This window comes from Anser cygnoides, chromosome 4 (assembly GCF_040182565.1).
Source record: "Anser cygnoides isolate HZ-2024a breed goose chromosome 4, Taihu_goose_T2T_genome, whole genome shotgun sequence".
Taxonomy (NCBI): Eukaryota; Metazoa; Chordata; class Aves; order Anseriformes; family Anatidae; genus Anser; species Anser cygnoides.
In genome coordinates, this window is record NC_089876.1 from 9,174,135 (window position 1) to 9,188,803 (window position 14,669).

General features: G+C 45.7%; 1 protein-coding gene across 5 annotated transcripts in view; it reads right to left on the minus strand.

The window, feature by feature from the left end:
• Positions 1 to 4,872: 4,872 nt before the first annotated feature.
• The window catches only part of ZFYVE28 (zinc finger FYVE-type containing 28), a 148,285-nt gene continuing 138,488 nt past the window's right edge, over positions 4,873 to 14,669 (minus strand). For all 5 annotated transcript variants that reach the window (XM_066996507.1, XM_048045614.2, XM_048081573.2 and 2 more), the window contains 2 exons: positions 7,938 to 8,041; positions 4,873 to 7,191 (listed from right to left, as the gene is read on the minus strand). In XM_066996507.1, the coding sequence (XP_066852608.1) occupies positions 7,060 to 7,191; positions 7,938 to 8,041 (236 nt within the window). In that variant the 3' untranslated portion in view covers positions 4,873 to 7,059. The remainder of the gene's footprint in view (positions 7,192 to 7,937; positions 8,042 to 14,669) is intronic.

A 14,669-nucleotide genomic window follows, 5' to 3' on the forward strand; every position in this document is an offset into this window, starting at 1 on the left:
GTGCCCTCCCATGCAAGAGGAACAGGAAGGACTGGCTGAGGGTTAAGGGTGAGCTTCAGTGGGCAGCTTAAACATCAGAGTCTGGAGACTGCACCAGCTCAAAGAGCCCCAGTCCACTAAGAAGACTGAGATCCGAGTACAGTAAAGAAACCCGTACTTACTTCCATGATGGGGTACGACTGATATATGAAAGGGATTACATCGTTTGTTGAGACAGCAGGACAGGACAACCTGATCTTGTGTTCCCAGGCCTTTTAACAAACTCCTTCTTTACTGCCTCTTCTGCAGGATGGCGATCACGTACCTGCAGCAGCGGCACAAGCAGGGCTTGTCCACCTGAGCCCACCACGGCACCTCCTGTCTCCATCCTCAGATGCACAGCCGCACCGCCACGCTTTCTGGAAGCCCTCTAATAGTGAATTTAAAAAAAAAATCCAGTGATCAGAGGCAGAGAGTTCGCCAGCTAATTACCCACATAGCTCACGTGGATTTGTCCAAGTCCCTTCACCTTCTGGCCATCGGCTGCCAGCAGCCGCCTGTTGGCCTGAGGGAAGGGCCCTTGCCAGCAGCTTCGGGCACCCGGGGTGGGTGTTTATGGGGCAGCCGAGGTGTTCCGTGGGCAGCAGCAGTGAGGGGAGGGTTCGGCAAGAAGCGATTTCCCCCAGCAGCAGCAACGTGACAAGGTCCGGGCCTTCAGAGGGCACTGGAAAGCCTCCAGAAACGGCACCACGCTGCCAGTCTCGGGTGGCTTGGTGGGCTGCTTGTGCCGAGAAGTGTTCCCATAACTGCTTGATTTGGGGTTAATGATTTCTCCCCTTAAAACCAAACCAACATTACTTAATGACTGGCATTTCCTTGCACTCCGCAATTATACCGCATTAGGAGAATTATTTGTTGCAGGGATAGGAATTTAAGATTTTTAAAGAGTGATTTTTTGTTGTTGTTGATGACGTATTTCTTATAGCAGCAAGCAAGCAGAGAAAAATCAAAAATACAGTCCACAAGCAAAAGGACAGCAGTCTCTGTCTGCCCTCCTCCACCTGCCAAGGACTGGTGTTCCTCTTAATATTGGGTGGGAATATTTGGGAAAGGCTGCTCACAACAGTCTGCCTTTAAGGCGGAAAACCAGCAATAAGTCATTTCAAACACTGGTTAGGGGAAAGAAAGTACTTTCCCCAGTACTCAGTGTTGAGTCTAATTCCAGTATTATTCCTTTAAAGAGGAAAAAAAAAATAAAGAAAAAAAAGTGGCTATCACAATCCCATGAGTAACGATGACAGAGAAAGGCTCCTTGCAGCAGCACAGCCGTGTAACATTTTCCTGCATTGTTCTCCCAGCAGGACCAGCGTCCTGAAACAAACTCCCCAGAACACAGCGATCGGGGGCTGTGAAGCCGGTGAATGAGCTCATGTTCACGTGTGGCAGCTCCACATTCTGCTCCAACACCCCCGCACCAAATTAACTGAATTTTGTTATTCGAACAGAGCTTCTTTTACCCCTTTTTAAATGTATTTATGAACTTGCAGACAGGATTGCTGTTCTGCTCTTGTCTTCAGCTGCTAACTTCCAGCTTTCCACAGATACGCCAAAGACAGGGAAATGAATTAAAACAAGCCAACGAACCACTGGTCCCAGAATGCTCTACTGCTGCCTGATAAACAGAAGAGTTGCTGATGAATTGCAAATGGATTTGGAAAAAAAAAAAAAAAAGAAAAGTTTATTGTCTCACAATTTGGTCACAGAGGCTCCCTCCACAAACGCAGGTGATGACTGCATGGTACAAGTCCTCCACTCCTGAAGCCAGGGCGCTCTCCCTGCCCTTACTGCCGACTTCCCACAGCAGGATCGTGTTCTGGATCAGGCCGATACGGAGCCACCGTCCCAGCCCACCGGGTATGAAGGACAACTCCCCGAGCTGTCCAGAGATGCTAAGACATTTGGGTCATTGTCGTGGTTTTGGCTGTTACACACGACGGGCAGCAGCCAACCAATTCCTCGGTTTGCTTGGCTGGCGCGTGGCTTCTGCTGTCCCTGGTAGGCTGCCTTCACCTCAGGCACCTCACATCTCGCACTTGGACCTTCCCGATTCTCTCCCCCATCCCACCTGGGGACAGGGAGCCAGCGGCTGGTGGTGCTCAGCTGCCTGCTGGGGCTAACCCCCGTCTTGCAGGACACCATCACCTCAGCACCTTGCAGGACACCACCACGTGGCAGGGCTCGGCCCTCACTCTCTTCAGGGCTATTTCTTCAAGGCCTCTTCCCCCAGGCTGATGAGCTCGGCCCTACCACAGCCTAATTCCAGCTAAAACCTGAAAGCTGGGCACTGCTGAAATGTATCCTAGGAAGCAGTCACCTCAAGCACCCACCCGCCCTACTGCAGGGAGAGGGCTGGAGGCCGCCGCCGGCTGCATCACCTCAGGCTCCAAGGACTTTTCTCTGCTGGGGACGAGCTCGGTCAGAGCCCTAGGAGCAAGGCCTTGGTTGCTGCTTGCAGAGCTATGCTGGGCAGAAGGCAACAAAACAACTTCATTCCACCGAGCGAACCGGGAGGGAACCTGTGCTTTAGGCTTCAGAGCTGTCAGGGTCAGCGAACACAAGGACTGAAAGGAGCCCATGGCCCATGCTATGCATGAGCATGGCCCCAGCACTCCTAGCACATGCACTTACAGCTTGTTTTCAAGGACCAATTAGTTCATTAAAATATTACCTTCACGCTTCTGGATTTGCTGTAACAAGTCTATTTTCCATCCTCTCACCTTAATACATTACCATTTTTTGGTTTAAGACCAAGGAAGAGACAGCCAAATGCCTTCGTGACATCTACCATTTACCAATAGCTGCTAAAACCCAAGATTTAAGGTCTCTCTTTCCCCCCCTGCCAAGCAAAGGAGCACTGCAGGGCTCGGAGTGCTGCAGGAGAACGCTGGTGCAAAACCCAGGCAGGGCTCCTGCAGCCCGATGCTGTTCCCAGTGCAAGGACACCGACCGAGGGCTTGAGGTGAGCCTGTGCCTGGGAACTCGAGGGGGGAGATCAGCAAGCGATGGAGCTGGAAGCTCCTCGAATCGTGTAATATGGCCTCTGGTATTTCGCTGGCTGCGAGACCACGTCAGGAGGGGTCTGGTTTCCACAGAGTAAAATCTGAGAAGTTGGGTGAGGGGGAGGGGGAAGGAGAGAAAGGGAAAATAGCTGAAGGACCCTAAAAAATACTCTAAGGGATGTCCACAGAGGAGATCTCTTCCAGACAAGCCTAATAAACACAGCATAACTCGGTAAATTGTTACTGCCTAAAAGGGAGCTCCTAGCAAGCAGCTGGCCCTGCAGCAGCAATGCTCCCGGCTCCAAATGAAGATGTTCGGGCGCTCAGGATCGCTCTGACTAAGCAGAAAGCAGAAGGCTCTGTGCCTGCGCGCGGGCAGGGAGTGCTGCAGTCTTGGCTCTCGCGGAAGAGATGCTATCGGGGTTGCCGAGGAAACCAGAGGATGCAGACCCAGCAGCTTTGACTTTGCATAAACTGACAGGGAGTTCAGCTGGGGACGAGGCGCTGAGAAGGCTGGTGTTTTCCTCCGGCTCCCAGGAGCGATTTTGATGTGGCCGTGTTTCCATTTTCCTGCAGTCAGATCTCCTGCTTCCACCTCTTCCAAACCCAACCCTCCGTGTCCCGCCTCCGTGTCCCGGCACACGCACCCCCAGCTTTCCCCCTGCTTCCTCCCAGTTTAGACAACATAGAAATCGTTTTCCTTGCCCATCCCTTCCACCCAGCTTCCTCCTCACTCGGCCGCCCTGTAATCTCAAATATTTTTGAGTCTCCCGCACATGCATGATCTCAGACAGCAGAGAGATTTTGCTGAAGCTCCCTTCGTCGCCGAGGGAGCACCAACATCCCACCTCCCCCCACAAGCCTTGGCAGCAGGAAGCGCTGTGCCACTCATACAGAGGCAGAACGGATCATTTCACCATTTCTTGTAAACCTGCTCTGAGAACAGCCTGGAGGCAGAGGGAAGCTGGCAGGCAGCACCAGGTGAATTACTGCCACCGCCAGCAACGTCGCTCTTACCTTGTTAGCCCCTGTCCCTCACTGAAAGGAAGGGGAAGCTGCAGCACATTGCTGTGGTTTTTCCCCCCACTCCTGACAAACACTGAAGCGATGTGAATTTCATTGAAAAGGCCCTTTGGGATAAAGCTCTGCTGTTCATTTATTTATAAACAACCTCAGGCAGCATTATTTGCCCATAAATACTACGTACATTAATTCAACTGCAATTCAACTCGGGTGCAGACTTCCCATAAAATTTTCCTGTCGTTGCAGCACTGAAGCTAAAATCCTAACGTCACAGAGCTGTAAAAGGGTTTTTCCTTCAGTGAAATGGCATCCCAAAGACAAGCATTAAATCCTCCGGGAAAAACAAGAAGGTAAAAAACCTCGACCCCTACACCAGCTACATCTCATGTAGGGGGCAGAACGGATCGGCGCTGGGCATTTACGCTTCCCAAGAACAACTGGTGCGGTGGAGCCAAGGAGCAGTATTTTCATTGCGGATTTGCATCACCCGCAGAACAGCTCGCTCAGATTTGACACGGGCAGATCAAATGTGCCTAACGTGTGAAGTGGCCGCTGACACCAGATATTTCGGGCAGGGAGATTCTCAGCCTGCAGCAAGGGAGAGCAGCGAGCACGCTACGTGGCAGGCTGGCGCTGGTTTGCCACCCCCTCTCCATAAGGGCCACTTCCACTTCCAAACTCTAACTCATTTCTTTCCGGTTATCTGGGAAGTGGGCAAAGCGAGAAAGAATTAGGGGCAGTTTATTTGACAGGCTGGCAGCTGTCACTACGTGTAAACAGACCCAGAAATGAAAGAGCAATCCAGCACATGGAAGTAGAAAGTCCTGACATTTTAATTATCTGAAGAGATTACAAGATGAAAGTCTTTCTTGAGGCAAATGTATATTAGTATTGATATAGTCATTGTGCTTTTCAGTAAGAGAAATAGGAGTCTGTATTTACATAAGAAACTATAGTGTCTGAGATCTTTAAATATCATATTTATGGAAATGATTCTGAATTACAGCATTTACAAAATAAAAACAAGCTTGAATAAATATTCAGTCCATTAAATAAGACTTTTTTTTCACAGAAGCAACTTTTTGTGCATATTTATTTCACAACTGAAGTTTGTTGTATTTTTTTATCCTATAAAAGAAGCATTAAATTTGTTTTTATTTATTTCTTTTTTCTAAAAATAAAACTGCAATAATCATTGCAATGTGAAGCCTGAGATTTAAGCCTGAATAAGTATCATTGCTTGCACCACGTTATACTCACCTCCCACCAAACACCCACCCCATGCCTTGCCAAACTCCGGTGAATGCCGACACTCCAACTCAAGGATTCCATGGAAGGAATTTCAGGGAAATAATAACAAAAATATAAATAAGGTGAGGACAACACATTATAGCTGACATTGTCCACGAACAGCATCATAAGGCTTGTGCATTACACATAAACTAGGTGAAGCTGTTTCATGTGATCCCAAATGACAGTAGTGCCAGACTGCTATACCCTCATATGGCTCGTAACACTTACTAGAAAACCACTGAACAAAGGGAATGTCCACCAAAAAAAAAAAATAAAATTAAATCACACTGGCCAGTTTCGCTTTATCATTTCGAATGACGACCTTTCTTGAGCACGATACCGCAAACAACTTCCTCATCTCTCTTTTTGTATTTATCAGTTTGAAACACACTGTGTAACTCTGCACGTCAGGAAAGAGGATACAGCAAAGAGCTCTTGATCTCATTTCCTCTGCAACCACAGCACACAGTGTCTTGCTTTTAATGTGGCTAGCTCAAAGCATGTCCAGACGTCTTTGAAACCTCAGTGCTCAGGGAGCTCTTACTGCAAAGAGTTTGTGCAAGATCATAGCAAGAATCCACGTGAATCTTATTTCTTTCCTCTCCAAGTGGAAATAAAAATTAATCCCTGGTGTTTCAAATAAATACAAACATCTTCTGAGTTGTTAGCATGAGTGAAGTAACAGTATGCAATATTTTACACGGTTACTCTGCCAAATGTGGACACCAAGAACCCTCCTCTGGTTGACCATTCTGTAACGCTCTGACCTTTCCAATATATCATTATGTATTTGCCTTTTAGAAATCATTTTAAAAACTCAGCATGGGATAAATCATTTGTCACAATACTGAATTCTGCTGCTAAACCCTTCCAAAAATATGTACTTTAATATTAATTCATTCATTTGTAATCATTTCCTCTGAAGTTTGTTAAGTTTTAAATGTTGATATAGAAACCAAAACTCTGTCTTATACTTTTATTAACAGGATTTAGCATAAATGATGCAGATTATAAATAATTCCAAAATCTCAAAATATGGAACTTGAAGTTATAAACCTCAATTTTTAAAAGACAACTTGGAGTTATTGCTCTGCTCAGTAAATGAAAGGCAACAGAAATATACTGCTTCAGGACCTTCAGTGCTTCCTACGTGATTCAAAGAAAGTTTTGCCTTTATAAATACCAAAGATGGATTTGAAATATTTTTGCTTCAATTAATCCTAGCATAGGTAGCAAAAACCTAGCAATGGGCAAGTTAAAGAGCAACGAGAGGGAGAGAGCTGACATCCACAGCCATGCTGGAATTGTAGTAAGCACAGAAGTGTCCAGGCTTTGGGACTGATTTGCTGAGATGAACTAGGTAACCGCCTACTCTGTTCTTAGCGTGTCAGATAAGCAGCAATGCTTGTTCAATTCTCTGAGCCCTATTTCTTTCCACACAGTGCATTTGTTCTGCATATGGCATCGTAACATTAATGTTTTAAATTTATGGAAGACTGTACTGCAGCCTTAGAGCTACAGACGCTTCATACTTCCCTTTAGCAGCTTAGGAAAATGCAATAAAAACTGTCTGTACAAAATTTATAATAATGGATGTCAAAGCTTACACACCCTCGCAGGGTCCCTCTTTCAAGTTAAGTCTTGGCTTAGGTCAAATATGTCAGTCCATGTAAGACTCCAGCAGACACACCAGTAGTTTAACACGTCAGATACCAGCTTTGTCACTATAGAAAGGAGTGACATGGAACATGTAACAGTGAGTGCAAACACGGACAGGCTTCATCTGACCATAACGAGGTAATGGAGCAGAGTGGGAGGAACAGCGGGAACAGAAGATCTGAAAAAGAAGAGGGAGATTTCACGTTAGTTCCTTGAAGGACTGCTGGGACAAAACTGATTTCAGGAAGGGGGAGAGAAGATTGTATGTGCTGTGCTCCTGTGTACTGGGAATACCCGGAACGACAGACTAGGGGAGTATTTGTGAATATCCCCAGAGTTCCTACTCCTGCCTGTCCACTATAAAGTCACCTAAAACAACTTCTCTACCCTCTTGTACAACAGCAAGCAAGAAAGCAAGTGAAACGAGACTGTGGATTTCTGGCTTTCCAAGACTCGTGACTGCTTTATGCTCCCTCACTCCCTCTCCCTCCCCCCCAGACTTGCAAAGCAGCAGCCCTGTACGCCAGAGTCATCCTGCAAAGACTTAGGAAGAAAACAAAGGGACTGCACTGTCCCCGCAGCTGAGCTCTGCAGCACCCTCCCTGTGCAAGCTGCTGCGGTTCATGAAAGCTTGGAGAGCAGCAATCCGGAGTGACTCCAGATTTGGGGTGCTGGTTCCAGGGCCTCAACGGGGAGTTCTGCTTTTAAGAGGACGAATGCTTGTTGCTGTATAAAAGTCAAAGTTTCCTGTTCCCCTCAGTTTCTAAACAAGCTGACCAGTCAACAGAAGACATACGAAAGTACTTGTCGCTTGAAAATCTTGGGCAAGAGCACATGTTTTGCTGTGCAGCTGAGTTCCTGTGGTACGTGTGAATTTGCTGCTCTCTGGCTGAGAGTTTCTCACAGTTTTGACTGAGTCATTACCTTGCCACAGCTCCTGCAGTGGTGCTTCCTGCGAATGACCGTGAAAGGAGCCTTGCAGGCCGTGCAGTAGCTGCAGGCTTCATCTGGAACCCAGTCAGGAGGATCTGTCAGAAACACAACAACAAAAGGGGAGATAAATCAGAAGGGAATAAAACCAAGCATGTGATTACCAGGTCCTCCAGGGAGCAGGGAGGATAAAATATAACAGCTGCTTTCACCTCGGCGTCTCGAGGTGCTCTGTGAACAGGCAGGTGGGCAAGATGAGGAACGACCAGGGGGGGCTCGCCTCCGTTCCCCACAAGGCGGCCACCTCTGGGGCAGAGCACAGCTGGCTCCCAAACACCGCACGGCAGCTTTGGGCTTGAAATGAAACGCAGCCCGGGCAAGTGAAAGTGGCAGGGAGGAGTGGATAAGCGACATAAAGTACGAAGGCAGGAGACTGTTAAGCAGAACACAGGCAGTTTTGACAATGCAACCAGCCATCAGAGCAAGCCGCGAGCCATTCCCAGCCTCTGCAGCACACCCTACAGGAAAGCTGGCTGCTTTTTGTACAGTTAGGCGAACAACTCCACAGATAATCAGCTCAGAGCCTGGTTGCTCTCTGCTACGCTATCAGTACTCTTCCTGGAAGTCTGCCTTACCAGCAACGAAAGCAAATACACAAAATCACGTGTACAAGACTTAGCAGAAAAAGAACTCGACCACCGTCCCTAACAGCAGGTTTCGGTTGTTTATTTCTCCTGCGAGCTCCGTAACCCCTCACAAAAGCCAAGCAGCGAAATGAGTTGTTTTTTGCAAAGCAGAACGTATTAGGCTCACTTCTGTCGAGCTGCTCCTGCTAGTGACAGGCTGACGTGACCTCCAAGAGTCTAAAATTATGACTGTACAAATGACGTAGCTGATTGCTTAATTAAGTTAATAAAAGTCTAATCAAGAGCAAGCCAAGTTCCATTCAGAAGGAATCCATGGACACAGTGGAAACACGAACTGCTGGACGTATTCACCCACGTTCCCCATATGCAGCCTCTCTCCAAGTGTTATTTACAGTATGCAACCCATGCGACTGCTGATTTATAAACCTGACAAGCAAGATCCCTACCTCAAGGAGCACGTTATCCAACAACAAAATATACGGCGCGCTTAATACAGAGGTCAAGTGGACAACAGCTACAGACAGAGAGGAGATAATTAAATGAAAAATCCAGCTCATTCCATTATATTCGTCAGTCAAATGTAGCCGTGACCTGTTTTCCTCTTTGTCATATTGCAACACTTGTCAAATTAAAAAAAAAAAAAAAAAAGATATACAGTTCAAGGCAGAAAATGTTCAAAAAGTAGACAGAAAAAAATCTGAATAGAACTTGAAATTCAGACTCAGCTTTTATATGATCTAACTTATTTTGCAAATTAAGCTAGTTAAGGAAGTAATCTTTCATTTAACAAATTAACTGGTCTGGTAAAGGCTATAATTGTAGGGAGAGCAACCAAACCCAAAGTCTATGTTCAGAGAAATGACCTCTGTGGTAGTAAAACAAAATAAAAAAAAAAAGAGGACTGCACATAGCAGCCTTCACCTTGCCCCTGGGAACAGCAGAGCAGTTCACCAGGAAGTGCTCTGTGGCGACGAAAGGGCACAAAATCCGATTTAAAAGCCAGACTTTCCTATGGCAGCAGGCAGAGGCAGCACTGCCAGCTTAAGTCAGAGCATTAATGTCAGTGACACCAGAGGATTTTCCTCTCCACTCTTCTCCTTCTCGCTGCTACCTCCCCAGCTACTACACGTAACGTGCCCAGTGGAACTTGCTCCTAAAAGCGATCTGTGATGCTGACACTGAAAACTTGGTATCATTTCCCCAGAATTACCTAGTCTGAAGTCATGGCAGGCCTGCTGACCTTGGGCCATCTCCACGTTCTCCATCCAGGAGGTCCTTTGGGTTATCCCATATACAATATAACTAGCCAACAAAGATATGTCTATTCCTAACTTGCCATTAGACTACACAGCCTTGGTTATATTTTTGGGGATTTAACCATCCCCTTGATTCTCACTAATTTTAAAGACAGCAATATTTAGAAGTTATTCAAGCTTTGTGCCACCAAGTCTTCCCCCCACGTGAACAGCACACTGGTGAAGTAGTTTGGTAAGTTGCCTACTTTGCTACCTATGCAGCTGGTTACTAATTTTAGTATTCACCAAGAAGCCAGGAAACAGAGGCCCTTTTTGTATAGCCTGCAACAGGGCAGTAAGAATCGAGGCTTCTGGAGCAGCTCGTACCATAACTGCTCCTCTCCTCAGACCGTGACCAACGCAACTCCACCGCAAAGGCTCCAGAGCCCGTCAGCAAAAAGCAGGCTTCTTATCGGCAGGTGTTTACCGTTTGGGTTTGGTTTGTTTGCTTTTCTGTTATTGCCCTTGATATGCATCGCTGGGAAGTTATTTTTAATTGACCTGATAGGGATTTAATTATCTCCAATGCTGAATAAAAAGGAAAAATCACCAAAAGCACTTGCAGGAAGGACGAGGCTGTGAACAGCTCAGCCCCTCGGAGCCCGTGCAACCCCAGTGCGACAGGACCAGCACCTCTAGGTCCCCGTCTCCAGCCTCATCTCACTCAACCTTGGGAGCTGCCTTCCTGCCTGACTTACATTAGCGACTGAGTCATCATCGGGCTTTTTATAGAACAGGTTTTTGAAATACTCTCTGAAGAGCAGCCTCGTGAGGGTAGAAAGCTTCCACAGGAGGAGCACAGCGAGTTATAGAGCAGAAACCCACAGCATCATCCCGAAGGCTCGCTGGAAGCAGGGCAGCAGCACTGCGCCCACAGGCTTTTTGTTACGGTCCTTCTCCAGGCTACACAGCCCCACCAGCCCCGCACGCAGCAGCGGATGGAAAGATCCAGTCGCTAAAGCAGCATCTGCCTGGGCTTCGGGGATTTGCACAAGGCACGGAGGGAAAGGCTCGTTCGTGGGCTAATTGGCCCGCTGCTTCATCAGGCTGCGAGAGCTAAGAGAAGTCTGTTGGGAAACAGATGAAGACCACAGCACAAACATCAAAGAGGAGGAGGAAGGGAGGGAAGGGATTAGCAAGACAGAGTACAGAAATAAATTTGAGAAGAAGACATAAAAAGCGTGTACAGGAAAAACGCAGAGAAAAGCAGCGAAACAAGTATTTTAATGGATAGGAAGCACAAGTTCAGAGAAAGCAAAAAAATAAAATCAAAGGCTCAAGATAAAGTGAAATAGTGTGGAGACTGAAAAAGACATTTAAAAAAGAGAAACAGTTTTCCCGGCTCCTAGCTATTCAAAAATCTTGCGTTATGATAGCCAGTAAATCATGACATTTTATGTTCTTTTGTTTCACTTTTATATTGTAGCTTTTACAATTCACCTTTACATGTCCCTGCAACCTCATTAGTTAAACAAAGTTCATTCTGCACTATGAAAGTTACAAATCCAATATAAATCCAAGACACTGGGGCTTTAAGAACAGCATAATCACGATAAAAATCAGGTGCTGGAAGCAAGTCAAAAAGCACATGTGAACTTATTTTGCTTAAATGTGTGCAACACAACTGCTGCAGTCTGTCTAATCTGACATAAACAAGGAGAACATCTCCGTGCCACAAAGCACTCGGAGAAGAGAGCCTGCACCTGGACCCATCAACAGTGGTGATTCAAACAGCACCAGGACCCGCTGCCAGGCTATTCCTCAGCTAGAGCTCAGTCCTGCTGGGATGGACGTTTGGCAACAGCAACGCTGAAGACTGAAAGACCAGAATTAAAAACCAAACCCTGCCTCCTATGAGTAAACCGTCCAAATCCAAGTTTTGACAACGCAGAACCACACAGTTCTGAAACAACCGTGAAACCTTACAGGCAGCGTGAGTTCATTTGGGGGTGCTGAGACACAGGAGACTGGGCGAGATGGGAAGAAAAGTTCTCCAAATTGTTAGAGCTTGCAAGTTCCCTTATCTAGCAAATCTATACTCTGAAAGAAAACAAATCCAAAAGCATGCACTCCCAACTCCCTGCTGAGGAGCAACTGCTAACCCCTAAGCTCGTGGCAGTGCCTGCTTTAGGGCCAGACAACAAAGGGTGGACCCCTTCTGCATCTTCTGTTTTTATCAAATAACCGTAATGCAGAACTCAAACTGGAAGTTCCTCCTGGATCGATGTGTATTAGATTTTGGAGCACTCCACGCACAATCCTGACTATACTTTTACCAAACCAGCCCCAGCGAGGGCTGTTCCTGTGGCACCCTGTGGAAGTTCCAGGGCTGCAGCCATCGACACGCGTTATCCTCACAGCTGCAAAAAAGGTCAGATCGCCTTGCTGTAGCTCCTCTGATGAACGCAGGAGTTGTGCCACACGGTAAATTCTAACAGTTTTAAGTATGGAAAGTAGAGAGCTAAGGTGATGTGACTTTACCCCTCGCTTCAACCTCCACGGTAAGACAAACCCTTTTTTCCCATATGACATTTAATTTTCCGCATGTCATTCCAGGCAGTCTCCAACTTTTATGTAAGATTCCTTGGAGGCAACTGCACCAAAGTAATTTTTTCCCTTGCTCAGTAGATTTAGCCTTGATTACAGCTGGCTTGAAATTTTTCAATTAAAATAATTTTCTGCTTCAACAATGTTATTTGATGAAAATTGGGGCAGGGGGGGAGGTGAGGGCAAAAACAGAGGTACAGACTTATTAGCTTCAAGGACAGCTTTGTCAAATGGCTTTCTTAAGATGGAATCTCTGCACAGACCTAGGAAGCTCTGAACAAAGCATGGAGCTTCGCAGACTTTGGCCCCAGCCTCTGCTGTGCCTGATTCAACACCATCTCGAACTATGACATCCTGAATCTGTTCTGTACAGGTGCGTGACCAGCAACTCACTCTTCAGGCCAAATAATTATTTACATAAAATGAAGCAACTCTGATTTTTCACTGGGATATGCTTTTTTGTTTTGTTTTTTAAAATTTGTATAAGATGAACCTAAAATCTTTATCTTCCATATAACCATTACTAGCAGTCCTTCGTAACAGCTACCAGCGATTAGAGAACAGTTAATCTTCTGGGTTTCTCTCTGAGTGTTCTCCCTGTCCTGCTTCCCTTTTTTTAAATCTAGTTTTCTCTTCAGAATATGGAATAGAACATATTCTGAAGCCTAAATTTTGAGATTTAAAAATTATGCAGTATATTAACACACATTTAGATTCTAAATATTTTTCTAGTGACATTCTTGACTTAGGTTCTGAAAACTAGAATCAAGTTGATACTGTAGCACTACATGATGTCAGAACACTCAAAAATGTGTACTTTTAGGACAAAGAAGATTCAAACCTAATCAAAATCTCAATTATGTCACAGTGGAGGCAAATAAGCCTGCGCTTTACAGTACCTATTGGTTGCTTTCTCCTCCTGCAATGAAATCTCAAGTTCTGCACTGTGCTGACAGAGTGGGATAGTCTTTGAAAAGGTAAGAAATTGTGAGCAAGTTTTTAAAACACAAGTCACACCAAGTTACAGCAATACTACCTAAATCTGAACATTTGGAAATCCCATAGTCTCCAAAAATTAGGTACACTCAGTTGATTACAAAACAGTGGCTCATTTTAGAAAACTTTCTGTTAAATTATTCCGTTGCACTTGCACAAGCAGAGCTGCTGAATAAGAAAAAAAAAAGTAAGAAGTTATACAGACAGAATATGTTTGGCCACTGAACTGTGCAGGAATTTAACTTCCTTCACTTAGAAAGCATTGCTGGTCATCATTATAAATAATAGAGTAGCCAGAGGTGTGTAAAGGACAAAAGGAAAGCTGAAGCTTTCAGCCAGGCTTGACAGCTAATTCTAGATTCAGTGATTAGACTCTGCACGCACAGCAGCAGGGGCGGTATTTCTTGACCTTGTGCCTTCATATGGCAACAAGAACGTGAACTCGAGCCTCAGGACCATAAATTACTGAGTTGTGCTAGTGCTGCTGGCTGGAGAGCAGCAAGGGGCAGTGACTAGACAAAAGTGGGTGGGCCGGGACTTTATGAGATGGAAAGGGATCAAGGAGAAATGGCTTGCTGTTGTGCAGCAAACAGATGCTAACACCATTTGGCACAAACAGTTATTTGTACTGGCAGCCACAGCAAACGCATTACGGCCAGAGTTATGGCTAGGTGGCAGCGAGCAAGGAGGTTCTGTATAAATGGGAGAGAGAGGGAGGGAAAACAGATGTATGGCTGCAGAGAGAGGTGGGATGCTACAGCAAATATTTTCGTGGAGCACAAACAGCTTCCTAATGCTTACTGTCTTTCCCTGAGAAAATCTTTCAATTTTTAAACATCTCACACTTATTCCTAGACCAGAAATGTAACTCACTTCTTTAGCTGGCCTGTAGCTTCGTGATATCGACACGTTAAAAATATTCACCTTTCCCCAATCCCAAATGTGGTAAGCAGGGAATTATGCTTGATCACATTTACAGATGGATGAAGAAATGAATACACACAAATCCTTAACAAAACAAACAAAGAAAAGAAGTTACTGTATACATATGGGAAACAGCATGCACATACAAAGCAAGTTTTGTGTTGGGACTGGAAACAGGATCCCAGATGCACAAACTGCAAAAAGACATCAAATTTCTACATTCTCAATGTTTTGTTTTGTTTTATAAAAAAGCTATACTAGATACCGAAGCCTCTAGGAGCGAGACAGCCCTCCCCCAGCCAGGATGCATTTTAACT